The sequence below is a fragment of the Ciona intestinalis genome, chromosome 4, assembly GCF_000224145.3.
Source record: "Ciona intestinalis chromosome 4, KH, whole genome shotgun sequence".
NCBI lineage: Eukaryota > Metazoa > Chordata > Ascidiacea > Phlebobranchia > Cionidae > Ciona > Ciona intestinalis.
Window position 1 is genome coordinate 3,143,574 of NC_020169.2, and position 27,373 is coordinate 3,170,946.

Sequence of the window (27,373 nt, forward strand, 5' to 3'; positions counted from 1 at the left end):
TTATAAACCGTAACCTCACGACTCCCGTAGAGCGTTGTTAGTTGTTTAAAACACGTTCAAATTACTTGGATATTATGTGCTAAGGTGTCACAACTTACCCCATAGAACTATACTTAAACACAACAAGGGTACTGTATTATATTTCGTTTATTAAAATGATACTGCGACAGTATGTTCAAAATGTTCTGCATTTAATGAGTGATGGATCGGGAATGCTTGCCTCTTCCGCGGGGTTTCGCGTACCCTCTACCCCGCCGCAAAGAAGACCCCACACCCCACTGTTTCACCCCAGGAGAATGGAACTGGGTGAATGACGAAGTGCGGGGGATTCTGTGAGGAACTTTTAAGCCCCTGTTTCTGAAGGAATTGGTCGCCGAAAAGTTGCGTGACGATTCCCACGGTGGTGGTTGAGTTTTGTTCGTCTTGTAACCTTCTCTTGGAGAAAAGCTGAGACGACTGGTGATGCGGGTCGTGGTGTTAGGGCCCCGGAAGCGGTCGGGGATTCGGTTCACACGACCGTTACCACTGCTTGATGTGCTTACGGATTTTGGTTTGAACTTGTTCTGTACGGAGCCTGTGCTCGCAAAACGAGAGAAGCCGCCTCTGGGTGCGCTGGACGAACCGTTTCTGGAGGACCCGCCTCTGCCACCTCGGCCACGAGGTGTGAATTCCCGTTTAAAGGACGACGGCTGGCTGTTTCTGCGGGCTGTAGAAGTCGAAGGCATCGGGGCGGGTGGTTTGAAGAACGAGTTATCGTCGAATTTTTGCTGTTCTTCGTCCGCGGCAAGAAAGTCGTCCACGTGCATGGATGGAGGGCGACTTGTGTTCTGTTTTCGGTGACGGAAAAGGTCGTATGGTCGATTGCTTGGGTTGCCACGCCCTCTGCCTCTGCCTGTGCGTTGGTGGGAAACTAGGAGACCGTGGGATCGTTTAATGAAGGTCATTGTCTTGCCGAAGCGAGCGGAAAAGGTTTCGACTTTTTGGCGACGCTTTGCGCGCGCTGCTGCCGCCGCTTCTGACTCTTCAACGTCGTCCTGGAGGCCGCTGGATTTTGCGAGTTTGTTTACTTGCTCGGCAAGATCGTAGCCGGGGCAGAATTTATCAGCTGTGGCAATCAAGTCGCATTCTACAACACGGTAATCATCTATGTCAGAATGAAGTCGGTTATTCTGTGGTGCAGTAAGCGATTGTCGAACGTAGAGAAGTGGGTCGTGCTGGCCAAAAGCAAATATCGGGCGGTTGGCAAACTGCTCATGTAGCGGTAGAGGTTCGGGAAGCGAAACTGCTTCGGGAATTTTCGGATCCGAAGTTGAGACGTCGGCAGCAGCGATGCTTTGTCTTAATACAGATAACTGATCGAGTGCTTGTGCGAAATGATCAGGGTAGTCACGGTCGTTGCATGCTAACTCCGAAAGTTGTTTTTCGAGCGCTAAGAACGGTGCAATGTCCACCGAATCATCGTCAGTCAACAAGGCTTTAAATTCGCCGATAGTCAGCAAGCCAGGGTTGTCCGTATCCGCTGTTAAGAGCTGTTGTATTAACTGTAACATATGGAATGCTGCGTCTACACTTGAGGACTGTGTAACGTTAAATCCATCACTAACTCGCTTGAGTCCGTTCCTCATGTGATTTGGTTTATCTACAATGCATTTCAAAGCAATCGGGATTCCAACACTGTAAAAGTAACGAAAATTAGCGTAAATCTCACTAAACTAGTAAAGGTGCGGAAATTAAAAATCTTACCTAGACCCAGTTAAATTGCAGAGAACTAGGAGAGCACGATTGTATACCCGGGGAGATGCGTTGGAAAGTTGACGCAGAGCTAAATTTGCAATTGCAGTAATCTGGTCGGTGGAAGGCAAAGCGTTCGCGTAGTTCTCTGTGCTACCATCTAGCGGTAGAAGAGTTGTGTCCTGGTCAACAAGCACGTAGGCTAAAAGTAATATAGCAGCAACTGCATCGGTCGGCGAGTCATCGCATGAAGCGTGCTGCCAGAGGTCCAATACACCTTGCGGTTCGCTTCGGCTTGCACAGAGGAAAGCTGATTTAGCAGCTGGGAGAGAAATGATCTCAGCAAAGGTTTGGATGACCGTGATCTGCTCGGGAGAGAGTAACATCTCTTTTTCGCCCGTTTCCTCAGCTGGGAGTTCGTTTCCCTCTTGCTCCGCGAGCACCGCGCTCACGGAGAGAGGCGCCATTTCTTCCGCGTATTTTTTAACTAGAGAGTGGGCTAGGGTGGGGGATAGGTCGACTAGTTGTTGGATTATTATGATCGTCAGTTCGACTAATGATCTGCAGGTGGAGGACGATAATGGTAGAAGCAAGGACATTATTTCATCAAGATGGGATGGTATGATGGAGCTCCATAGACGGCAAGTGGCAACCACAGAAGCTTGGGCGTGGTCTGGTGGCTCTTGTGGGGATATTATAGGCAGTGGTAGGGGTAGAAGATGGGATAGCAATGTAAGAGTTGGGAGAAAGTTGTCGCACTGGTTTTCCGCGAATGTCGTTATCTGTTTGAGCACTGTATGTGATTGGTCGCTGCAGGAGGAGGGGGAGAAGAAAAGAGAAAGAATTGAGATGGCTTGCTCCGTCATTTGGTCCAAGAGAATGGAATCTAATGGGTAGAGTAGGAGGTATAGGTCAGAGTAGAGCGAGATTACAGTGAGAGCGATTCGTTCCCCGTTTACAGTTTTGGTGTCGATGCTCGCCCCGAGAAGTTGTGAGAGCATTTGATGTAGGAGTGAGTAGCTTTTCTGTGCCATGGAGGCAACCATGCAGTGAGTTAGCTGCTGCATGCCGGAAGCCATGGCTCGGTGGCCGTGGCACGCAAATTGTAAGGTTTTGTGGAGTTGCTCAATGAATGAGAGGATGATGTTGAGACTGTCGGTAGCGAAGAGCCGCATCACCCGAACTCTCGACTCTGCATCATCTTTTAAGTCCTCATTACTATCTGAAAAATGACGAAAAAAAAAGTGAGGATAGTTTTTTATACAAAGGTGACGTCTATATGTGTGATACAATTTGATTTCATATGTCAGTTTGTTGCATGTGATTTTCCGTAGGCTATTTAACAAAACTGTATTTATGCACTAGGGAATATTATTTTTGTTGGGTCATGATCAAATTCAAGGAAAATTTTAAAAATAATTACCTGTAAAACATACATGACACAACAACCGAAGTGCCATACAGAGTTCTGGACCACTATCTGGAAGAGTCAACCATTCAAGCAAAGGAGTTGTCGTCTTAATGAACTGCGTCAGCTTCTCTATATCACTAGCATCACCAACAAGCTGCTTTTGAAGTGGTGTCAGCCAGTTCTGTAGGTCTTCTGAATGGGAAATTAGTTGCTGCTTGGAGAAGCATGGCTTTAGAAGTAATTGGAGATGTTTGTAGATGTAAGTCATGTCTTCTGATCTTTGTAGTGTCAGCAGCAGCAATGCACCCGCATAGTTGTTCACTGCAGAGCGATGATGGAAAACGTCGGATTTCTTTTCATCTGGAATACGGAATGTTTTCAGTTGGGTTTAATTTCGAGGATATGTAAATATAGAATAACTGAAAATAGGAATTTAAACTAAATGAATGAATTGAACCCTTAAATAAACATGAAATTTTCAAAGTTGGTTTAATTAACGAGATATTTAGGTAAACAAAGAATTAGAGGAAATTTGAGAGGTTGAAATTAAAAAATGAATAAAAATGTAAATATTTACCTTCTGTTTCCACAGACGGCTCTTTTTCTGAAGAAACTTCAGATTTTTCAGATTTTTCAGGTTTTTCTTCCTTTTTGTTTTCTTTTTCAATTTCAACTTCTTTCACTTCTTTTTCATCCTCAAGTTTGTGGGGAAAAGTAAGGCAGGTGAGGAGGGACTTAATGTTGTCTTCTTTTGAGAGGACCTGGCTCACACATTGCTTTCCAAGTGGGATGTAAGTGATTGAGTAAAGAGTCTTGAACGCATGAACGAGCTCTTCCTCCAAATCCTCCTCATCTGCATCCGACTCTAAGAGTCCGGAGACAAGATCCAGGGATTGAATTGTTTGGAGGTGAAAGGCTAACTTTGCTCCGAGACGACACGGAGAGTCCTGAGCCTCGACATCGAGCATCGGAGAGGATCGCATCAAGTGCTGGATGATGTGAAGAGCTGAATCAGAGTTGGATGCAAGGTAGAGAAGACCGGACTGGGAGGACATGAGAAGCTCGAGGAATCTTCCGCAAGCATCGAATAAAACTTTGTGTCCGGACACGATGGGTAAACTCACCAATGCTTGGATGGAAGAAAGAAGATTTGTTCCTTCAGCCAGTCTATAAAAAGGGAGGCTAAAATATCAGATACTTAGTTAAAATTGTTAAAGATTGTAAATAACCGGTTCCATTACGTTAGTATTGTTGACATTAACATCACAATCGTCGCTATCAAACACAGATGCCATTGTTACTATTTAATGCCACGAGTGTACCAGTACTACACAACGATGTTGCTCTTACTTTTAGCCTAGTATATTTTTCTTTCACATATCATTCTTTTCATGGTGACTTTAGTCAATTATTAGTTTGGTTTCAAAACAAATTTTACACTGGACTTTGGAATAGGCTAGAGTCGCTACACCTTATCATGTAGATATCATCAAATTATATCTTCCTTCTAACCTGTATACAGTTTGTTCTGATATCTTGTTATCATCCTGTTTTGTTGATGGTCTCTGTCTTCTTGAAAGAGGAAACATAAGAATCGGAAGTTGGCCGATCATTTTCTGGGGAGATTGGAAGCAAGAAGTGATCTCATTTAAACATCCAGCAATCTCCATCAACTCTTCTTCCTTCACAGTGACATCATTCATGTTGATGACTGATTCAACTGGCATCAGATTGCTTTCCTAAAAAATGAAAAAAGTGTATATAATATATAAATATATTATATATCTATAATTTATTTTAAAGAACAGTAGTGGTTAAGTATAGTAGAGCTTTTCTGATAAATTATTAAAACGAACATTTAAATGAAAAAAATGATAAAAGCATAAAATGGTAAATTAGCAACAAAAAATTTAACATAGGGTTTTTATTATGTTTATGTAAATATATATTATTCTATATAATACTGAAATACCAATAAATGGGCCTACCCTTCAATATTTTTTTAATAACAATATTAAATTAAGGACACAAAGGAAAAGTATAAGCGCAACTCATTTAACACAATAACAAATAATTGTTGAACAAAAACCAAAAGTTCCAACCTTGACAACTTCTTCATGAATTTCACCGTGTTGATCGTTCTCATCCGCATCGGCAAGAGGAGATTGAGAATCACAACTTTCCGAGTTTCGAGATAACCCGATAACTTTACGCTCGCCTTTCTCGTGGACAATACGAAGACTTAAATCAACTTTAGTGTGTTCGTTGAGCATTTGCTGCAAGAAAACGTTGTTTGTTAAGAGTATAGAACAGTACTAGCTAGTAACTTTGGCTTGAAAAGTATAGAATATATGTTAAGATCAATAAAAGTAAAATTTTGTTCCTGAAATAACAACTTTTTATATATATAACTATATATATGTAGTTTTTTTATAGATTATGACTGGCTGTTTTAGTTACTACTTTTTTTGCATGTCTTCTTTAACATTCAGTACAGAAACAGTGTTTTCACAAAAAGAGTAGATTTAAAAAAAACTCCAACAAAATATTTTCAAACAAAGGGGAGTTCGATTAAGAGCTGCCAGAAGTGAACATGCAAATGAAAAGTAAAAATGTAGGACAGACTTTAGACTGTAGTAATCTTACGTTTGGCAAAACTTCCTCTCTGTTTTCCTCTTCTTCATCTTCTTCCTCTTCATCAGCGGATGCGGATGACATGACGACCATCTCTACTCCTTGCACCTCCTCCTCATTATTGTAATCCTCCTCATCCTCTGACACGTACGCGTACTCATCTGGGATTTGCTCCATCACAAACGACTGAGTCACAACTTGAACTTGGTGCATGCATTCATAAAGATGAGCTTTCTTTGTCAACTGTGTCAAACCAGCAGCAACCCTGGCAGCTTGAGGTTGTAAAGCAATCTCTATAACCCATGCATATCCAGCTTGGTGTTTCGATGTTACCTCATCATTGTTGGTGTGGACATATATTGGTTTAAATAGGAAGCTATGCAACATAGCTGGCCAGTTGGTAGCAGCATCCAGTGCATGAAGAGCTTGTACTTTAACAGAAGAAGCGACATGTTGCTCCAGCAGAATAGAAAGGAGGTGACTGACAACATCTAGTTTGTCCAGTTGATCCACAGCCTCTGCACAAGTCCCACAAAGCATTTTCACCAACCCTAAACCAACTTTTATGGCTCGCACATTGAGTGCAATCAACTTTGCGAGCGGCCCGTCTAAATCCAGTGCATGTACTGCCCAAACTGCAAGGACTAAATAATAATCTATTTCTCCATCTGCTGATGCATCCAGGTAAGGCAATTCAGATGTAACATTCAGAGTAATTTTTTCCAGGTTATTAACCCATTGCTGTTCTTTCTCTTCACATAGTTCAGTTACAGGCACCCCATTTTCTTTAAAAGTTACCGGGCAGATTTTTAAGGTGGATTCAACCATTTTTTTCAGGTTTTGACATGACTTTGAATGCATTGTATTCGTTTGTTCTATTTCATCGTCGTAATTTTGTTGGTTTAATTTACTATGAAGAGCTTCATAATCTGTCACATCTGGTGACCTGAGAATGAAAGAGTGCCGGTTAAGTAGAAATGACACATTATACGATTTTATTTAGTAAATGGTGGTTTTTTTTTTGGACACAACTCAACTTGGTTTTTTTGGACACAACTCAATTTTTTTTGGACACAACTCAAGCTAAATGTTTAACAGAATAAATGGTACAATAATGTTTGACTGGAGTATAGCAACTACTTTTAGAAAGTGGTGTATTGAATCAAAATCCTCGGTAACCAGTATAGGTGTTAAAAAGTAATGTGGAAGCCAAATCGTACTCTGGTACTACAGTGGCAGGCATCCAGTGGGACCATCACACCACAATACAAAATAAATGATTGAATTTTTCTCAGTTGCAAGTTATGAAAACGTCCCACCAAATATGCATTTAAATTTCATATACGTATTACAAGGCAAGGCAGGGGGAATACACTTGTTTTTGAGATGTTATCTAACGAAAGAATGTAAGAAAGTGATCTAACCAACCTAAAGTATGAGAGAGGGAAGACTTCCATGTCGAATGGATTAAAAGTCATCATGGATGGAGGAAGGAGCATATCTGCCGTCATCATCGCTTCCATATCACGAAGATTTGCCTCCTCATCCATTTCATCATCGCTGATCTCTTCATATTCTGCTCCCATCCACTCTTCATCATTCTATTGGATGCGGGGGAAGATGTTAGGAATTTTTAAAAGTTGGGCAGGATAAAAATAAGCTTAAGTAATTGAGTAATTCATCACTAATTTATACTTAATTAATTAAGAATGAAATCCTGTTTAAACTTATTACAAGTGGGAGAATCGAAAAACGAAAATAAAAATAAATTTGAAATCAGCTGCAGAAATGGTACTGGTACTGTGGTAGGGGCTGTCAACAACTATAATAGCTTATATTGTAAAGGTACACTAATAAGTTCACATAAATGTAACAGGCTTACAATGATGTATGTCACAAGTAAGTTCACATATATATGTACTGTAAATGTGGTCACACCTGCATTTGATTTGCATTCACTTCATCATCATATTTTGTTTCATCTTCCACCATTGTATCTGCTTCTCTTTGCTCATTGTGTGGCCCCCTGTTTGTGGGTGGAAACTTCTGGGGTATTCGATCATAGCCATGATCCTGGTCCATGTACCGTGAGTTACCGGGCTGGTACCGATAGTTGCGCTGGTCAACATGAGGAAAACCTCGCTGGTGAACTGGTGGATTGTTGCCACCACCCTGCAGAAGTGAGACCTGGTTTCTGTACATTTTATCACCAATTGATTCACCACGGAACATAAAGTTATCTCCACCCCGGTCTCTAAAAGGGGGGTTCGGGAAGTTGTGGGTTGAAATAGGTAACCTATCGCTTGTGTCTTGACCAAAGTTTGGATATCCTGGTTGGTTTAGTTCGCCGACTGTATTAGGCTGCGGCAGCATGCCAGGGAGAGGCAGAAGGGGTGGATTTCTCATGAAATCTCTCGAATCTCTGCCTTGGTATGGAGCACGAAGGTCGTCTACTGTCTGGAACTCAACCCCGTGAGTTGGTGGGGGTACGTTGGGTGGGGGGCGTGATGAGACACGACTTAAATTCTCACGGCGGTCATGGATTGCTTTCACAGCAGAAGCATCTGAGCCTTCTGCTCCGAAAACAGCGATGGTTACAGAGGTGTACCAGCCACAGCAGAGCAGCTTGTTGGTAAGAAAGGGTAGGCGTGGGAAAACGCTTGTTTTTGAGTTTTCTTGGTAATCAAGCGCACACAGGTTTTCAAAGGTGCTCGCATTTTCATTCTTTATATCACAGGCAAAGAAGTCAATTCGAAAATGAGCGGGGTTGGTGTTGCCGCGTTGTCTGCAAATATAACATCAATTACGAACTGGAATCATGCCGTTTTATTGAATGTATCATATTTGTCCTTCTGTGGCAGGGCATGAACAGTTATAACACGAGTGTTCTGCTTTACACACCTCATGCTCTTCATATGAAATTTTGTAGGTACCTCTATTTTTTGAGAAACTTTATAATTTTTTTGGTGTATGCCGGACAATTTAGACAACAGTAAAAAAAAAACAATTGCTGTAAGAGACCACTGCATTGGAGCAATTGCTCTGTCTTGCCCAATGCAATGACACATGTGTTCATATTGGTAGCAGCCTCAAGCATGTAAGTTACCAATGACTGTAAAATTTTCATTATCAAGCTTACCCATCAAGACAGAGTTGGTCACTTAGCCTAGAACCTCTTGGTATGATTCGTATTTCTTCGAGCACTACAGCACATGGGAAGTCAATGATGGCCCAGCTGTTTGTAACACTTCCATCAGGGGGCTCTTGTGAGAATGTATCACAAAATAGAAGTTTCATAACTTATTCCTATCAGTGATTAATTTCTACCTTAAATAAGAGGTAATTAAACTCATTTCAAGACAAAAACATGTAATAATAAAGCTACTACCGTAAACATTAGGACTGAAAGTTTCAAAACTTATTCCTATTAATGTTTACAATCAACGTAAAACATATAAAATAGGAGGTACTTAAATTCCTGTCAAGACAAAAAATGTAATAATAAAGCTACTACAGTAAACTGAAGAACTGATAACAAAATATGTCAAGATGTTTACATTACAACTTTTGTAATATAATCAGCTACCGCTGTCTTTTCTTTTTCTTTTACCCAAAAGCGACTTTCTATTTCTATCACCAAAAAACTTGGCAACAGAATGTTTTGATCGTTTAACAGAATCTTCGATTGAGTCAGAATCATTAGAACTAAAATGAAATTTCGGCCACCAACTATTTCGACCTGACTCTATCCAAAGTTTTTCCACAATTCGTTTTTTATGGGTACCCTTACACTTACGTGCAAGTTTTAACGCTTTGCTAAAAACCTGCCATATTTCTACATCAGTTGCCCAGCAAGGATAATCCAGCATATCTATAAGAACATTTAAAGCTGGAATAACATCGCCGTTTTCTTGTTCTTTGTCTAGATTTTCTTCAGGGTCTTGCTTAATTGCTTCTAACCATTGGTTTAACAGCAAATGATGCAGATCCAACATTAATTCTGAAGCAGGGTCAATCCGCTGCAGTCTTTTTAAAGTTTCAATTTTTAAGTCGGTTTCTTCAGATGTAGTACTAGTTAGAAAGTTGTAGAGATACCTATGAGCATTCGGATTTAACTCATGCATGCACGAATACATACATAGGTCTTCTTGCGCTTCGGACAAATTTTCATAAAACATGTAAATTTCTATCAGCTTTAAAATAAAAATGTCCCAAACACCAGGCTTTGAAACTAATCCCGAAATATGGCCAATGGCCTTTTCAGCCAGCTTCTCACAAGTTGTATTCTTGCTGACATGAAATGATGTGCTAATAAACTGCCCATGTTCTTCTTCATCTTCCTCAACAATCAGTTGCTTCCAAAACACATACTCAAGCAAGCCCAGATAACCCTCACAGGTTGGTGTCCAGGTTTTAATATCCTGTGCCCGCCTATCACGATTCGTTATAGATCTATCGATCATTCTGTAATTCTGCATTTGTTCCTTAGCGGCTGAAAAGTCATGTTCCATCAAAAGACCAAACACATGTTCAATCATGATATGGGTTTGATCAATACTCTCAAAGCTTATTCCCATTATCCGCTTATGAGTGATATGTATCTCTGCATTGTGGCAGCCAGCTGGATGGTGAAATATAACATCATTTCCCACCCTCCATTTAATCTGTACAAAAATAAATACATTAAACACAGTCATGATCTATTACAAACACAGCATATGGGCAGTGGTAGACATCCAGATGCAAGAGCAGTTGACCATAAGTAAAACTTCATTTTAACAATTCTAAAATAAATAACCGGCGGAGTCCAAGTCTTACTGGATTTTACTATTGTTGTCCATAACATGGTACTGCTACAAATACCTGCAGATAGGGATGCACATTACAGAATAATTAGGTATTCTAGGATATCCTAGAATACTTTAATTCGAATCTAGAATTCCGAATCTAGAATTTCGAATCTTTTTATATTTATAGGAAAAAAAATTTTACGCACAAAAGTCAGTTTATTGACCCTTTCATAACAGCTTTGTTGGATCTTGAGTTGTAAAATGATCAAAAATTGTACTATTGGGTAGTTTTTGCGTCATGAAACGTATAGCAGGCTATGAAAAGACGTTACGAAACGTTTACTCTCGAAAGTCCCACAAACACAAAAATATTTTTTTTCAAAATTAATAACTTTCAAAAATTGTTAATATAGTATATACTATATGAGATGACGTGTAATGACGTCATTAAACAGAATACTGAATCCCGTAATTAGATTCGAATACAAAAGGATTCGAATCTCATGGATTCGAAATTCTGTAATGTGCATCCCTACCTGCAGACCTGGACTTCTTTTAGTTACTAGTTAATGGTTATCAAAAAAGTTCAATTACTTCATTGTAAATATTCATGCCACGTCTGCTCCAATGCAATTTACAAAATCCAAGCAGAAGAAGTGCAGCATCCCCCCACCTAAGAATATAATTGAAATAATTTGCACAATGTACCTTACTCCTAATCATTACATTATAAACAAATTCTACAGTATGTATATATATACTTTATGTGTTTATCTAACATTTTTATTCATGTTCTGAGATAATAACAATCAACGTACACAAAACTATACCATTATAATTTTATTCAACTTTATAAATATAATAAAGACCAAATTAATTAAATCAGCGAAAAGATGTAAATAAGGAACAAAAACAGTGGTTAAATAGATTTATTTAATATTCTGATAAAAAGTAGAGAAGTAAAAAATATTCACTTGTGTTGCAGCAGTTTTGATCGCAGAACTTTCAGGGTATTTGGCCTTGCATGGACAGTAGGAATTGTGTGGATAATTTCCTCTTCCCAGTTTTGTAAGTCGTAAACAACATCGAGGGTTTTGGTGACGTCGAAGACTTGATTACGAGTGTCGTTGAAAAAAAACGAATTTAATAACTCCACACTCGTGCTTTCCAAAACCGCTTGCAACGGCTTGGAAAATTTATCGACGAAGTTACGGTCCCGGTAAGTAGAAGTACTCATTGTATGTAGACGTTGTACTTATTTATGTACCAAGCATTCTTCCGTTTTTTTTTTGCTTTAACCAGAACTAAATTTCCCATAACACACAGACTTGCTCACTTCATATCTTTGCTGCATGCCGAACATTATCAACGATTTTTAAGCTACAGTTATGCGGATTTAATGGTGAATCGTAAAAATGGTCCCAATTGTTGTTGTGGAAATGGTCCCAATAGATATATTCCAGAATTGTCAATATAACACGTCGACGGCATAAACCATATTTCCTTTTCATATCGTAAGTGGTTGGAGAATTTAATATTAGAATACCTATTTAGCTCATTCTTTCTTTTATACTGTTAGAATTTAATGGCTCCTTTTAAAGTTCTTAGGAATTTTCTTTCTACCTCCTGTTATTATTTTTACTCCACTACAAAACAAAGTTCCCTTCCAAAATTATTCTTAAACAGTAAATGATTTATTTATATACAGTTTTGAATTACAAGTAAAGTGCATACACACACATCCATAATGTGTTTGTTGTCTAATGCTAAAGTTGTAGTTTCTACATTCAGCTAGAAAATCACCGTTTTACACTTGTCAAAATTGGGATTTATAAGTAAAATATGAACGCTGTGTGATGTCAGTGGGAGTAAATGTAAATGCTGTGTGAAAAGATGGAAGCTCAAGTATATGTTTTTGTGCCACAAGCTGTCGTAACAAGAAGAGTACATGAATGATACATAAATAGTATTAAATGGATACATCAGACAATCTCATGGTGGGAACAAACAAAAAGAGTTTGCATCTGTTTTAATGCTATGCTTGTACTTCTGCAATTCCCTAAGTTTCCACCAACAGCTCTTTCTCAGGCTTCCCACTCCCATCTTTTACAAAGGAACAACCACTTCAACATAAGTTTTTGGAAAGTATCCGGTCTGTAAGAAATTAAAACATGTACAAATTAGTAATTATTCTGCACAAACTTGTACGTTAATACCCTACACAGAGGAGTCAAATGTAATGGTTACAACAGCTATATCAGTAACATAAATGTTTAAATCACAACAGTACAATTATGCAACTTACATCTCCATTCTGACTCATTCCTTCAAACCAATTATCATCTATTTCAGCAACAAGCGTAAGTATTTCTCCTTCCTTAAAGGCCAGCTCTCCTTCATTTTCAGGTTCAAAGTCGAAAATAGCCTTGCAACTTGGCTGGGTAGCTATATTAAGGATAATATGATTATTATATCAAAATAAATCTGCAAGCTAGAATTGACTACAACATAAAAAAAGGAAATTTGTAACAGACAAAAATCAAGTTCAACAAATCATATAATATAACATAACAGATATATATTTATTTTGCCTACATCTCAAGCCTAAAGAAACAGCCAGTGCAACATTATTTTCTGCCCATTTGTATAAAAGCAGGCAAGCAGCACGAATTTTGTATATATCAACAAATATTCCAAGAGTAAGTTTTAAAAAAACAAAATAATGTACATTTACCCAACAATTTTTTTTAATGTACATTTACCAAACAGTACCTTCCACCACCAGCATTAATTTTTTATTTATTACTTCTTTGGTAAAAAAACTCACCTTTAGGTGGTGGAGCTGTGTGCCTAGGACTTGCTTGAGGAATAGCTGGTGTTGTATGTGTGGGAGTTCTATCAGCAGGTGCAATGCTACTGGTTCGTAACTGTCTCTTTGTCCGCTCCTAATACAAGAAAATAAAAAATAAAGGTGACCCAAAGAAACCAAACATTCATGTAGTATTAAACAAATTGGCATTTGATTTAACAAAAGTTTCGCAATACTAGTTATAAGCCAGACATACTTGTGCCATTCAGTTTTAGGAAAGGAAACAATTCACAACTAAAATAGTTTGTAATTATTTCCTACAGTGAAACTGCTTTGACGTCATTGCAAACGTGATACACCAGATATGCGAAACTGTGTAGGGACAAATGGTAACCATGTTTGATACACTCTGCTTCAGGAAATAAACGTGACTACGTGGTTAGCCTAACATAATAAACTTCATAACTTCCCTATGTTTGTTCTATAACACCTGGATAATATTTCAAACAGAAAAATTGAAAATGAAACTAACTTTTTCCGGTTTTGAATTAATTTCTTCAATTTGTTTGTTTAATTTATCGTTGACCGATTCCAAAATATCGGCAGACTGTCGATGATATTCAAGTTGAGCTTCCACAAGTGCCGCCAGCTGTCGTACTTGTTCAACCTGGTTGTACATATTACTTTTCACTTTTTGGCATAGTTTTTTGGCGCAATTATCAAGTATTTGGCCAAGCAATTGAAGGATAATTTTAAATTGGAAATAAACAAAAAAAAGTTTAAAAAACTTAAAATGAAAAATTTAAAAGCACAGCACATGCAAAAAGGAGTGGCATAAAAGCTTCTATAAAGTAAGCATGCATGTGAAATTTAGTGAAAATTAAAGGCAAACATATTTGTGCAAATAAAAAACTTAAAAATAAGTTTGTTAGATTGACAGCAGGAAATTAAGTTTGTTGGATTGACAGTTCACCGCAAGCAAACCTATTGTGTGTAGATGTGTGACAACTTGATTTATTAACCAAACGTTTATGTGTATTGACAAATAGTATGTCGTTTTGCTACAATGATTGCACCAGCTTAGTTATATAAAAAATGTAAGCACCGCTATAATGAATTTGGCACCAATTTTGACAAAGCCAAACGAAATGGCGGAATATGACTTTTAGAAGGAAAGTCCAGCCATCCGTAACAATAGCACGACAGTTAAGAATAAAACATTGTGGAGAAAAACTCACATCTCCAGCTAGCAGATTGAACATGCTGCTGCCCGCCAGTTCAAGGGACTCGTCCAGCTTTTGCTCAGCTTGTACCACCTCCTCATGAGGTACTTTGGCTCCTGCCACCCAATCGAGCAATTTATTAAAGCTATTATCACAATAGTAATAACCATGGCCTATGCATGTAAACTTTTTGACAACAATCGGAACTGCAGCCTCATTTTAAGTAGACCGCCCACAGATGACTCACAGACCAAACAGAGCACAATGAAACAAAAACTAAGCGACATAAAACAAATGTTTCCAATTATTCAACCGGAAATTGCCTCAAAACTAATGTAGGTCAGAAACAACAATGCATGAAAACGAAAATGACCTTTTGCAAAAGAACTATCCACACACGCAGCTACATACATGAATATTGGATAACCACAAAACTATGTACATGTATGACCACAAAACAGGAATGTGCATTTTATATGGGAAACATTGGCTTACCACTAACATAAGTGCCCTGAAACATCCCATGTTGCAGACCTATCATTGGACATAATTTAATCAACAACTTATCACTAGATATATAGATTTCTGCAAAGAAATCCAGTCAAAATTAAACTAAATATTCCAAGAGAGATGAAACTAACCTTCCCATTTGACCGCACAATACTCTTGATAAATCAATAAAACCATGGGATTCAAAGCAATTGAAACAAAAGACAAAGCTCATATAGGTATTTAACCTCAATCTCTTTTTGATTAACTTTAATTTTGGAACCTTTTAAGTTATGTCAAAGTTTGATAGTTTATACTGCCCATACCATATTTAAACAGGGATTGTGAAATGTGTAAATAGGCTAATCATTTTTATATACAAGTTAAAAATCATTATAACTGACTGATAGTCATGCTCTGATCACGAAACATGGTGCAACCTACTGTAATTGATTCAAAGATCATGAAAACCAATATAAAAACATGCAGGTTAAAAAAAAACTCTTCTAAGAGTTACAGGGCAGGATGTGTAACTGTCAATGAAGTCTCGCAGCGAAAACTTGGGTTAAACTCAGCCACAGAACGCATTAAAAACAACGAAAGCAAAGTAACAATCAATGGAGTAAACGGCGTTACTCCATTACAAACTAACATACAGGAAAACTTAAGAAAAATCAAAAGGGCTACGGGCTCTGCAGTCAAATCCATGACACTCACATCTGAACTTAACATGTTCCACATGAAAGAATCAGCTAGATCTAATGCCTCTTGACATTTTGCCTCTGCTAATTGGATTTCTTCCGGAGATATTTTACTGCCTATTGTACCGATTACAGTGAAAATGAGGCAACAACGATTAATGATTGAATTAAGGTCATTTAAATGTGAAAATAGTAATGATATTATAATATACAAAACAGTAATAAAATTGTTTAGCTAGTTTCACAAAAAATCTGTCTAAAATAACAACACTATGTTGGAAAGTACCAGTAACTTGATCATATTCACTGCTCTTTAACATAATGGGCATAACATTTCACATTTATTATGTTAAAAAAAACAACAATACCCCAACTATCAGTATGGCCGATATTAAATATTTTGTACGATCTAATAAAAATACAATTCTTACCTTTTTTCCTTTTATAATCGTAATCAAGTCTTCTCCCTGACAATTTTTTTCGGTGGTGCTAAAAAACACATTGTTCGTAATTAAATATGAACAATTGTTTTAAATTATTCCATTATTAAACTTTTAACTTTTTGATAGTGTGGAGGCTGCCGGCTGGTAAAATGTGACATAGGAAAGAAACAGGTAAAATGAAACATGGGAAAACACAAAACAGTGTAAGTGATTCACACATTATCATCGAGGGACACAATGCATGTGACAATCATATTGCAGCAATATTAATTCCTTACACTAGTAATAAAAAGCAATAGAAAAAGGTAGTTCAATGCAACAGGAGGCTCTTTCTTTATTGAATATATCGGTAAAACATAATCTTGTGTGTTTTAACCCACAAACTACAATTTAATACCAACAGATAGCAAACAAATGTCATGCCTTATGTTTTATTCAGCAACCTATTAAATATGGAGTGCTCATACTGAGTAGACCTAAGTAACCACAGCCATTCTCTGTATCACTTTTGGGTGGTAACTTTTGAATCAGAATATCTTAGCAACTTGGTACATTGAAATTTGCCTAAGCCCCATAATTTACTTCATTCGCGCAGTGCTCAACCACTGAGCACACAGTGCTTTGACATTCATTGTATAATTCATAGTAAATGTAATATCATGTAATTAATAATACTGAAATAATGCTGTAAACACAACAGAGGTCTGTAATAATAATAAAGACAAATGAGTGCTAATATGACGTGATTCTAATTTCTAACGACTCTGTTATCAGATTACTATTTACTTGTACCCAGTACAAAGGTATTTCCTAGTTTCGCTTTATGTTTACATAAGCATACAGCATGACACACACACTAGTGATGCTGATAAATTGGTTAAGAAATATTAAGTTGTATTAGAAGTTAGAACCTACCAGGACTTCTTTCATGTCTTTATCAAAAGATTGATAGAAAGGATCAATGAAGTCTTGCTTTACACTGACGTCCAAAGAATCTTTTATTTCAGAGAGCTGAATCATACCCTCACCCACCTCTTTCAATGCCTCCCCTGCGTTAAACAAGCAAACAATAGAAACGGACACTTCCTTTGTTGGTTTCAGCCGATACTATTCTAGTATTCCATATGATGATTACTGTTGTACTAGTAACACTAGGATTTGCAGATCTTACCAAAATTTGATTCATGCCCAAGATCAGTGCCGTGTTTCACCATTACTTCTCCTAGGACACCTTCTACTTGACGATATTTCATGTCTTTACCCTGAAAAAAAAAAACACATTTTAAAAAGTTGTTGACTAGTACTATTGATACTGCAGTGCATGAATCAAATTGTGCTGTGTGTTAACTGTTATATATGGGTCTCATGGGGATGCATGCCAAGGAATTGAAGCTGTGAATTATACCAGAGTTGGCCTACTAGTACTACCCCACCCCCCAACTTTTGTAACAGAATATCTTAGCAACTTGGTACATTAAAACTAGACAAAGCCCCCTAATTTACTACAGTGCTCAACCACTGAGCACACAGTGCTGGGACATTCATTGTGTAGTTTATAGACTCATAGTAAACCTATATCATGTAATTAGTAATACAGAAACAATGTTGTAGTCTTGTAGAGCAATTATATAAAAACAATGTAGATGTGTATGTAATAATATACCAGACAAATGAGAAGCTATGAATTATACCAGAGTTTGCCTATTATCCCACCTCCAAATATGCAAACTCTACTACTACTACCAGGTGGTTCAAATTGTAAGATCAAAATGTACATATATATGGAGTTAAGAAATGTGTCAATCAATACTTTGAGCGTTTTTGGTAATTATACTTTTGCCTTTGCATGTAAGCAATATACCTGTAGCTTATTCATCATGTTCATTTTTGCGCGAACAGCTGGGTTTGGTTGCAGGTACTCCCTTGTGTGATTAATCAGATCAGTTACAGCCTTTTGAGTGGCATCCACTTTCTGAAACGTGTTGATATTATAAGTGGATGATAAGTGGAATTGGCCTCTATTGACTCTGAAGTAGCTTTAGCTAACACCAGTGCATTTTCCAATAAATTTGGAAACTAATTCTGTTTTTACATGTCATACAGTACAAACACCATAATATCGCCGACATTTCCGGAAAACAAACAACAATATTGAATGGTTTTATCAAAAACCAGGTTGCCCATATGTCATATCTCATGTTATTACCTGTTTTCAATGCAACATTACCAATTCAGATGTTAATATGTGTAGCTAGACAATTCACATGGGGTATCATAGTCTATTTCAGTGCATGCATCATACCCCGCATATGCCTACTCATATTAGTTGTCTATGAAATCAGTAATAATGCTTAGATTTCTTTAAAAGTATTTTAACGATGAGAAACAGCAACTTACTCTTTCCATTTCAATAAACTCTTCATCCATTTTTGTTTTCTCCGTCTCACCCATCTTCTCAGACATGTACTGTAAAAAAGTATTTTTAAACAACCTGCATTTCAACAAATAGGTTTTCTAACTGTATAGAATTTATATGCAAATACCAAATACCACCAGTGTCAATTTTATAATAAAACATAGCTTTGTAAAGTAGTTGTATATTATCCATACATCATTGTTCCACACCATTTAGAAACAGGTTAACGCAAAAGGAGTTTTGTTTATAAGCTTACCTGAGACGCTTTATTTAGCTGCTTTTTCATGCCTCCCAATGACATGGTGTTGGCTTTAATTAAGTTTATTATAAGTATGAGAAATTAGCTTATCCTATAATCTACAATAAAAACAAATAACATGACGTTCAAAGGGCATTCATAACTCATGCAGACCTCATTGCATGCTGTAAATTCCACACTACTAGTTAGCAAAACTATTTGAAGTGCAGTAACTGATAACAACATCTGGTTAGCATTCTAACAGGGTCCTCACTATAATTACTGAATGAAATTGTGGAACAAAGGAGTTCAAGAACGTAATTATTTAGATTTGTCTGAATTCATAATGAAAGGAAAATGATGAATTTATGTTCAAGTTATTGTTGTTTGGAAATATGTCCCCATTAATGTTGAAAATACGCATACCACATAGATATATATTGTAGGTTATATACATAATTTTATTACAATTTACGTTTTACACAATATTTAAATACAAATCAAAATGAGACCACTATTTTTTTAACTGAATTTAACACAAACCAAACTAAATTAACACAAACAAGAGTTAAATCAATATTCCATAGCACATTAAAACGTTACAAAGTTACATTTATAAAAGTTACCACTTAAGACTAAATTAACGTAGTACACAACAAATCACGGCTATAAGTAATCCTATAAATGCAATACATCAGAAACACGGCAGGTATGGCTTGACTACTCGCTTAATAATTTGAACTATTGTATACCCATATACCTGTTTACAGTTCTAACTGGTATCGTAATAATGCATTGAGCTCATCGGATACATTAACATAAAACGTCATGTGGGTACTGAGATGAACATATGACTCACACACCGCCGCTACAAATCACAATCCACAAACTATCCGCTCACGCACGTAAACGTTGTTGCACTTTTCTCCTATAGCTTACATACGTACCACTCACGCGCTGACCACCAGCGCGAAACTCATGATTCGCTTTATTTCGAAACACGACGACTGACCAAAATCCCCGAAACAGTGTTTCCACAAATATTTATTACGAATATTGTACTTAGTTACCACGCCAAGGCTTGTGTACCTAAAAATCCTAGAATGGCGCTACTCCTATTTCGTATTTATTATTGATTATCTGAAACCCTTACTACTCTCATACTAAGTGTAGTATTTTTGCCTTTCGGGTTCTTAAAGTTAAACAGCAACATGGAAACAAACACCTGAATCAGAAGACCCAAACTACAATGAACTGTCGTTTTGTTGTTTATAACACAAACAACACCAAATTTCTTGCCTAAATGCTGCGGTTATGAATAGGTGACCAAACATCCAAACGCACGACAACAAAGGCGGTACGGAAGCAGATAAATTACACAGATTCAAAACAGCAGCTGCCATACATTAAATTTGAACTGGATAGCCTTGGGGCAAATTTGAAAAAAATATGAAGTTTCTAAGAGGGTGTAAAGGAACTTTTCATTCGTAGTCGGGATTTTTACGCAAAATCACAAATCCCTCAATCACTGGTGTAAGAGCAATGTATTCCTCTGTAGCAAGCTCAGCCCTCTCACCATATGCCAGCAAAACGGGAGTTGTGTGTGTTTGAAATCCTAAAAAAAAAACATTTTGAAATGAGTATGTTATGGCAAACAATTTTGTCATTTTTATCCTTTAAACAGGTGTTAAACATACAACACACACCTGTGATAGTTTTGGGTTTTCCAGCTTGTCCTACAACATCCACAGCTTGACCCACACGAACGCTAACAGTAAGTGGATTAAGGTCTTCGTTAAATGTCACCAGCATTCTAGGTTGAATTGCAGGTACTAAGGTGTATAGCAGGTAGTGACTCTTGCTCAGAATGGCTGGGGAAAGTAAAAAAAAAGTTATAGTCACAGCACAAGGTACTGCTAGGAATGACAAGCAATATAATACACATACTGTTTTTGACGTCCAGAAATGAGACAATAACTGATAGTAAAGCAGCCATTGCAACAGGACTAAGTAACTGTCGATCACTGTGGTAAGGTTGTAGGGTCAGGGTACCCTGCAGATAAACAAAGGATTAGGTCTATGATTCATGGTACCACTACTATTATTGCATCATACCTTTCCTAAATGCACCAAACCCTGGACAAGTCGTACTAAGAATAGATTGTTTGGGTCTTTGGAATAATATACAGCAAGATTACGCAACATTTGCGCCAATCGTGCGTTGTTGGTACCTGTAAAAAAAAAATTATAAAAATTAAATGGTTTTGCAAAAGCATAAGTAAAGAAATGTACAAAATAGAGTGGGAATAATTTTTTTTAAATGTGTGTGTTAAAATTTATACATTTTTGCAGAAGCAAACATCGTGAAAAAAACAAGTCTGAATGTAATACTATACAAATGTAAATTAAACCACTTACCACTTCCTACGAGGGCCATTCCAAATATGGAATTATGTACAACTTCAGCATCAGAGTCATGACTGAATTTTGACAAAGTGTCCAAAATATGAAGTTGTGGGTTTGACACGGAGGTAAGAGCAAGAGCTAGTGGGACAGTTCTTCGCACTGCCAAGTCACCATAACGATACTATAACATATATATTGTTAGTGGTATTTATTGACGTTACATTCTAGATTGAATATCAATATCAAAAATATTTGGTTTAAAAATAATTCTTGAGTTTGTGCAGCAGAGTATTTTTAAACTTACAATTGTTCACAGCAACTGTAAATCATTAATGTACAGAAATAACACAATAATGATTATTTTAACCATTTAATGATGACCTAATTAGGTTATTGTTCAGTAGCTATGAAATTTTGCTGTAATACAATACACATTAACGACATGATATAGCAGTGAACTTGTACATATTATTAACTTGAGTGTATGCAATTAATTAGCAAAGCTTGGAACTTACAAGATGACCAAACATACGAAATGCCATCTCAGAGCCAATTTCTTCACCAGCAGAAATCAAACCAATGCCAAGCACAGCAGCAGCATGACGCGTCATTCCCCATTCAGATGACTTGGTTTTCTTATCATCGCTCTAAATGAAAGAAAAGATAAATTATTGTAAATTGGCGAGGTCCTATGGTGTGACATGCAGTTAGACCGGAGAATTAGCCCACAATTGGCCCACTGCCTTAAGAAATATACAATATCCAAGAGGTTTTTATTTTATGTTTTTTTGCATATAAATTAGTTATGCATTTTATGGCTAACATTGGTTTTTATGCCTGCTTTTTCTTGTGTATTAAATTATAAGTGACAGAATTAATTTGCAGACTAAGTTGAAAAAAACTTGCTTTTGATTTTGATTCTTCCTTCTTCTTGGAGTCACTGGATGGTGTTGAGGAAGAAGTGGAGGAATCTTTTTTCTTCTCGGACTTCTCACTCTTCTCCGTTTTATCAGTGGCTTCTTCCTCTTTATCAGTTTCAGTGCAAATGTGAAGCATTTGTTGAACTTTAAGAACATTTCCGGTGCCTGGTGGAACAATTATGTATAATTAAGTATGAACAAGAAACACAAGCGTTTTATATGTTTTGATCCAGCAGTATAACAAAAACCTCTTCAGTATTTATGGATGTTACACTCACAAAAGCACACACATATCATCTTACCAGCATAAGCACAAACTTCCACAAGAACAGATGCAAATCCTTTCAGTGGTTCAGGAACAACTTGTAAAGCCATGAGTATTGTATCTACTGCCTCCTGTTTACCTACACTCACAACAACAATGTAGTAAATACCAATACCCTATTAAAAGGAAAAGAATTTTCTAATACTGTACTATAATATAAAGTTAAAACAATGAACAACGATTTTCCTCAATTATATTTTTCTTTTTTTTGGTTCAAACATACAGTTTTATTTTGTATGGGTGAGGTACTACAGCGTGACCAGCTATGGGAGCCAGGATTTATGTCAAAGTTGGTGCATTACCCCAAACATAGCTCACCTAGATAAACGAGTGCAAGAGCCAGAGCAATAAACCTCGCATGAGTTTCCTTGAGTTCAGATTCCGATCGTTCAATTAGTGTTTGTAGAAGGGCTGATGTCACCTCACCATTACATGTTCCCACTGATATCAAACCAAGTGCTAATGCAGTGATTCCTATCACCTGTGTAAGGTGGTGTGGTTACATATGCGTTGTCATGCTTGTTTGCAGTTAGTCACAATAGGGATTAAGAAAATGTTGTTAATATATATATATATATATATAAAAGATTTTTTTTCCGTTTAACATTTAATTTAAATTCTGAAGTAATAAACCTATTTAGGCATTATTCTCTGACAACTAAAAAAAACTACATGTTTAGCCAGTTTGCCCCCAAAACACTGACATGTACAGAGTAAAGTTAAGTACAGACACTGCTTTATTACAATACCTATTTTTCATGTTTTAAAACTATTTAACATACAGGTGGTAAATGTCCAAAAATCCTTAAATAAGCTTAAAAGTTCATACAGAACAAAAATGTGAAATAAATCATACAAACCTCCATGTTGGATTTTGAATCTGCCATCACTGGTGTCAGTAGAGAAATGAGATCCATCCGGTTTGATCCAGCATAAGCCAGTCCTAACCTGTAAGAACAGCATTAGAAAAAGTGGTCATGCTTATTGTTAATGGTGTCACATGCAACTTACCCAAGGACAGATCCTATTCTCATTACATTGCTGTTATGTAGAACATAGTCTGATAACAATGCAAGAGCTGGATCGCATTCGTTTCTTACACCAGTGTTCACAATACCACATGCCAGCAATGCGCCTGGTATAAAAGAAAGAGGTTATTACTAACACACATTTAAAATCTTTAACCCATTTTATATAGGGCCTTATGTTGTGCGGCATGAAAAGAATAGAAGATATAGGTCATAATTGGTCCATTACCTCAATCGTTAGGCGTTAACAAAAGTACAATGATCTGCTTATAAATTGAATAACAGAAGCAATAATGGCTACAATTTTTATTTTCCAAAACAAAACATTACTTAATTACTGTGTAACTCAATTATGTATTTTTTACTGTTCGACAAAAACAAAAGTTTTCTATTCTTATTATCAGCTTTCTGCCAAAATGTTAACTATTTTAAGGAGTTTCTTCAACAAAAAAAATACACATTATTCACCTGACTTGATGTAATCCTCAGAAGAATAAAGATATTTATCAATTTGTGTCAAACCACCATCAACATCCCATAATAATACAAGACCCAGTGATGCAGTTGCAGCAAGCATACCTGTATGTGATAATGATTAAAGTTATGTCTTGATTTTCATAATTACATAGAATAGAAGATCAACTAATAAAGAAATTTGGCAGCATAGTAAATAAAGAGAAAAACATTATACCAGTATAAACACTGCAGATAATAAATGAAGCTTTTTTGATAAATGAACCGCTTTTTGACCATTTTCAATGTTCTTGCAGGGTGGAATTGGTTTATTGGTACAGTTTAGCTTGTGTTAAGTTACCATATGCATTTTGAATACCAAAGAGAAATTTCTCATGTGAAAAATAAACACCCAAATTGGCAAATGTAGCAGTTAAGTAAAAAATCAGTCTAAATTGTGGATAATAGGTATTTGCACCAAGTCTCAAGTAGGAAAAAGGATTAATAATAATTACTACTAATTAAGTTATTTCCATTTTATGCTCTTCATTAAAACATACCATGCTCCTTATTCTTGTAAATCCATTTATTTCCTTCTTCAGTAAGCAACTTGTCTTGTCCGAAAGCAGCATTCACGAAACCATTCACGTAAGATGAAGCAAGATTCATTCTCGCTGAATCAACATTTGAACCAGATGGTCCCATACCTGGTCCTGGGAATTTAAATGTTGGAATCATATAAAACATTACACACATGCTGTTGCTGACCAGCATACTGTAATTTTATAAAATATTTTCAGTCATTTTATTTCATTGTTGTATTTCTTAAAGGATCATTTAACTATGATAAGGATCTCCTGAATAGGACGTTGAAAAGTCAGTTTTGCTGAATCAAAATACAGGTTTATTAAAGGGCATCTGTTAAATAATGTAGGACTAAATAGCAAAAATGTTTGGGAGAAAAATTTCACATTCTTAATGTAAAAGTGGTCTGCAAATTGAGAAACACCAATGTATAAAACTTACTGCTATTTTCAAGGTGTGTTTTATAAATGTCTTCTGGGACTTTTGGCTCCATAATGTCCAACTCTCTGGTAATTTAAACAAAAATTAAACAAAGAACATAATGTTTGGTATATTTAATTAGGATTGAGGGCTTTTGGGGTAAATTTAATTAGGATTAATTAGGATATAAATAAGATATATGGATTACAAGATATGCTAAAAATATGCTAAAAATTGAAAAAAAAAAGCTAAAAATGAAAAATGTTACACAAATACGAGCATCTAACCTGGCTAGAGAGAGAAAATTACTGTTAAGATGAGAATTTGAAAGAATCTCAGTCATATCATCAGCTTCATCCATTTCTTCATCTAATTCAAGATAAACTTGTTGTCTTCCGAGTGCAAACGCCAATTGCTTCTGAATCGCTCTAAAAATTTACATAAATCGTGCATTCAAAATTTTAAAATTGTTTATACACTATGATCTATTTCAGCATATTTTTGCAGTTAATTCATTAAATTTAAGATATTAACCAATAAAATACTGTATCTGTTAAACATAACCTGTCAGTTACAACCAGGGTGTTGCACAAACCTAAAACTATCAATTAAAATACCATTTTTTAAATGTCAAACATACATACAAAAAAATTAAAAATATATTTTTCAACTTAATATTTCAACTTACTGGTCTTTGCATGAAAGGAAAATTTCCACAATAAGTTCCATATCATTAAGTTGCATTGCAAGTCTTAAAGCCTCAGGAAGACAATCAAACTTCCTGAAGACTTGGACAGCAGTTTGGAGCAAGTTGGTGTTCTCGGGTTCAGCAGCATAGGGGACACAACTAAACATAAATACATTGCATTAAATGTAAGAATGATTCATAACATTATTGTTAAAACGAAAAAAATTTATAAATTCATTTGAAAAGGATTCATGAGATTACTGTTAAAAAAATATAAATTCATTATTAGAAATATTTATTTCATTGTTCAAAAGGCTTGTTCAAGGTATATAAAGTAGTTTTGAATTGAATGAAATTTCATCCATTTTCTTATCTATATCAATGCTATGGCGTATAAAACATGCAGATTTTACCAAGAATTATTCACAAAACTTACCTGACAAGGTACAAGCAAACCCTAGCGTAAGTTGTTTTGTCAACAAAGTTAAGCAACATGTCAAGTTTCTCAATTTCCATGAGCAAATCACAAGCCTCAGTTTCAGCATTGTGCTTCATATCATATGGTATCACATCCTGAATAATGTAAATGTACAACTTTGGGTAATAAATAGCGCACAAAAAATTCAGCAATACAGAGTAGTAACGTAGTAATGTAATACACACAGTAACTCATAATCAGACAACAATAAAAATAAAATAAGACACATATGTAATAACAAATGTTGATGCTAACTGCGCAAGTATAAAAAGAATAAAAAGTATTTACGTTTCATTTATAAAAAGTGTCTTGTCATTTATGCAATTAAGATTTAATGTATATTTAGATTAATGGCATAAAGAAAATCGAATAAGCCCATACCTTGACAATTGCCAGCAACTGGGCAAGCTTATCTTTCGAGCCTTCTTCTTCTTGATCAATATCTTGCCACTCACTTGCTACTTCTCCCGATATGTGTCTGAATAGTATTACAATTTATTATTCGAAGAAAATATTTTTAACTGATGTCCTAAATTGTGACGTATCAAAACACAAAATAAATAAATCTGTTAAAAGTTATTAAACAAAGATATAAATAAATGTAATTTATAATACTATTATGATGAAGTGTAATGAAATGTAATTTATAATACTATTATTTTTTTAACCGTCATTATAACGCAGGTTTTTGTTTTCTACCCTTGTTACCTTGTATGTAAAATGACTAATTGGGGTTAAGTATGATATTTAATGTTCTTATTAAACTGTAATCCGTTTTATAAGAATGAGGTTCTACTGGGTGTTTACATTTATTCCTATGCAATATATACTTTAAATTCTGTAACGAATAAAATAGATAAAAACGGTATAATTTCAAGAAACGCACCTAACATATTCATGTCCCCATGATCCAATATCTTCCTGTGAACCAAGCAATCTGTATTTTAGACATTCACGTTCATCTGAGATCGTCATTCCAAGCACTGATACAATGTCGGCGCAGAATTTCTGCAAAAGTTAAATTGGTCAAGACTTAATATCTATTTTTTGGGCGTTTATCGTATTATTCAGTTACTCTTGGTAAATGGGTGATGTTTTTAAAAAATCTGTTAAAAATCACAAAAGAGGTACGAAAAGACCCTTTTTTCTAACAAAAATAATTTTCATATAAAAAAGTTATACATA

At 36.1% G+C, this 27,373-nt stretch overlaps 4 protein-coding genes across 7 annotated transcripts in view; all 4 read right to left on the reverse strand.

Annotated features, from left to right (window-relative positions):
• Nucleotides 1-129: 129 nt before the first annotated feature.
• Nucleotides 130-9,107, reverse strand: LOC100177606 (protein virilizer homolog). The gene is made up of 10 exons (XM_018811569.2): nt 8,916-9,107; nt 7,715-8,561; nt 7,205-7,377; nt 5,789-6,722; nt 5,245-5,418; nt 4,655-4,881; nt 3,720-4,309; nt 3,155-3,502; nt 1,744-2,953; nt 130-1,674 (listed from the first exon to the last, which is right to left on the reverse strand). The coding sequence occupies exons 1-10, from the start codon at nt 9,071-9,073 to the stop codon at nt 192-194; spliced, it is 6,144 nt and encodes a 2,047-aa protein (XP_018667114.1). The 5' UTR covers nt 9,074-9,107; the 3' UTR covers nt 130-191.
• Nucleotides 9,099-11,955, reverse strand: LOC100186239 (TATA box-binding protein-associated factor RNA polymerase I subunit A). Its single transcript, XM_002119785.4, has 3 exons — nt 11,541-11,955; nt 11,161-11,239; nt 9,099-10,440 (listed from the first exon to the last, which is right to left on the reverse strand). The coding sequence occupies exons 1-3, from the start codon at nt 11,801-11,803 to the stop codon at nt 9,355-9,357; spliced, it is 1,428 nt and encodes a 475-aa protein (XP_002119821.1). The 5' UTR covers nt 11,804-11,955; the 3' UTR covers nt 9,099-9,354.
• Nucleotides 11,956-12,238: 283 nt separating this feature from the next.
• Nucleotides 12,239-19,161, reverse strand: LOC100183862 (endophilin-A2). 2 transcript variants are annotated; one of them, XM_009860014.3, is made up of 11 exons: nt 18,904-19,161; nt 18,629-18,697; nt 18,093-18,203; nt 17,403-17,493; nt 17,147-17,280; nt 16,220-16,277; nt 15,805-15,905; nt 13,908-14,042; nt 13,394-13,511; nt 12,872-13,011; nt 12,239-12,720 (listed from the first exon to the last, which is right to left on the reverse strand). In XM_009860014.3, exons 1-11 carry the CDS (start codon nt 18,946-18,948, stop codon nt 12,673-12,675), a joined length of 1,050 nt encoding a protein of 349 aa, XP_009858316.1. In that variant the 5' UTR covers nt 18,949-19,161; the 3' UTR covers nt 12,239-12,672. The 2 variants fall into 2 exon arrangements, with proteins under 2 accessions (XP_009858316.1, XP_002120114.1); XM_002120078.3 differs by lacking the exon at nt 15,805-15,905 and adding an exon at nt 14,614-14,714 and having other exon boundaries at nt 18,904-19,036.
• Nucleotides 19,162-20,135: 974 nt separating this feature from the next.
• Nucleotides 20,136-27,373, reverse strand: part of LOC100181495 (26S proteasome non-ATPase regulatory subunit 2-like) — a 9,178-nt gene continuing 1,940 nt past the window's right edge. Inside the window, exons 1-19 of one of the 3 annotated variants that reach the window (XM_026834130.1) lie at nt 27,075-27,217; nt 26,570-26,666; nt 26,147-26,283; nt 25,711-25,869; nt 25,310-25,450; nt 25,044-25,108; nt 24,578-24,730; nt 24,033-24,143; nt 23,548-23,671; nt 23,397-23,484; nt 22,855-23,017; nt 22,514-22,615; nt 22,198-22,376; nt 21,807-21,938; nt 21,304-21,472; nt 21,001-21,116; nt 20,833-20,938; nt 20,592-20,756; nt 20,136-20,500 (exon numbers count right to left, since the gene is read on the reverse strand). In XM_026834130.1, the coding sequence (XP_026689931.1) occupies nt 20,367-20,500; nt 20,592-20,756; nt 20,833-20,938; nt 21,001-21,116; nt 21,304-21,472; nt 21,807-21,938; nt 22,198-22,376; nt 22,514-22,615; nt 22,855-23,017; nt 23,397-23,484; nt 23,548-23,671; nt 24,033-24,143; nt 24,578-24,730; nt 25,044-25,108; nt 25,310-25,450; nt 25,711-25,869; nt 26,147-26,283; nt 26,570-26,666; nt 27,075-27,163 (2,430 nt within the window). In that variant the 5' untranslated portion in view covers nt 27,164-27,217 and the 3' untranslated portion in view covers nt 20,136-20,366. Of the gene's footprint in view, nt 20,501-20,591; nt 20,757-20,832; nt 20,939-21,000; nt 21,117-21,303; nt 21,473-21,806; nt 21,939-22,197; nt 22,377-22,513; nt 22,616-22,854; nt 23,018-23,396; nt 23,485-23,547; nt 23,672-24,032; nt 24,144-24,577; nt 24,731-25,043; nt 25,109-25,309; nt 25,451-25,710; nt 25,870-26,146; nt 26,284-26,569; nt 26,667-27,074; nt 27,218-27,373 lie in introns of those variants that run through there. The other 2 variants (XM_002120558.5, XM_018811733.2) reach the window with 2 other exon arrangements.

Bases quoted from the DNA above. Each gene is read 5' to 3' on its own strand.
- LOC100183862 (XM_009860014.3), bottom strand. From the start codon at position 18,948: ATGTCATTGGGAGGCATGAAAAAGCAGCTAAATAAAGCGTCTCAG. The intron at 18,204-18,628 runs GTAAGTTGCTGT...AACACGTTTCAG, and splicing joins AGTTTATTGAAATGGAAAGA to AAAGTGGATGCCACTCAAAA. The intron at 17,281-17,402 runs GTAAGATCTGCA...TGTTTAACGCAG, and splicing joins TGGGCATGAATCAAATTTTG to GGGAGGCATTGAAAGAGGTG.
- LOC100177606 (XM_018811569.2), bottom strand. From the start codon at position 9,073: ATGAAACTTCTATTTTGTGATACATTCTCACAAGAGCCCCCTGATGGA. The intron at 3,503-3,719 runs GTAAATATTTAC...TCCGTATTCCAG, and splicing joins GCCGTCTGTGGAAACAGAAG to ATGAAAAGAAATCCGACGTT. The intron at 1,675-1,743 runs GTAAGATTTTTA...TTACTTTTACAG, and splicing joins TGCAATTTAACTGGGTCTAG to TGTTGGAATCCCGATTGCTT.
- LOC100186239 (XM_002119785.4), bottom strand. From the start codon at position 11,803: ATGAGTACTTCTACTTACCGGGACCGTAACTTCGTCGATAAATTTTCC. The intron at 11,240-11,540 runs GTGAATATTTTT...TTATATTCTTAG, and splicing joins TCAAAACTGCTGCAACACAA to GTGGGGGGATGCTGCACTTC. The intron at 10,441-11,160 runs GTAATTGAACTT...ATTTTTGTACAG, and splicing joins GCATGAATATTTACAATGAA to ATTAAATGGAGGGTGGGAAA.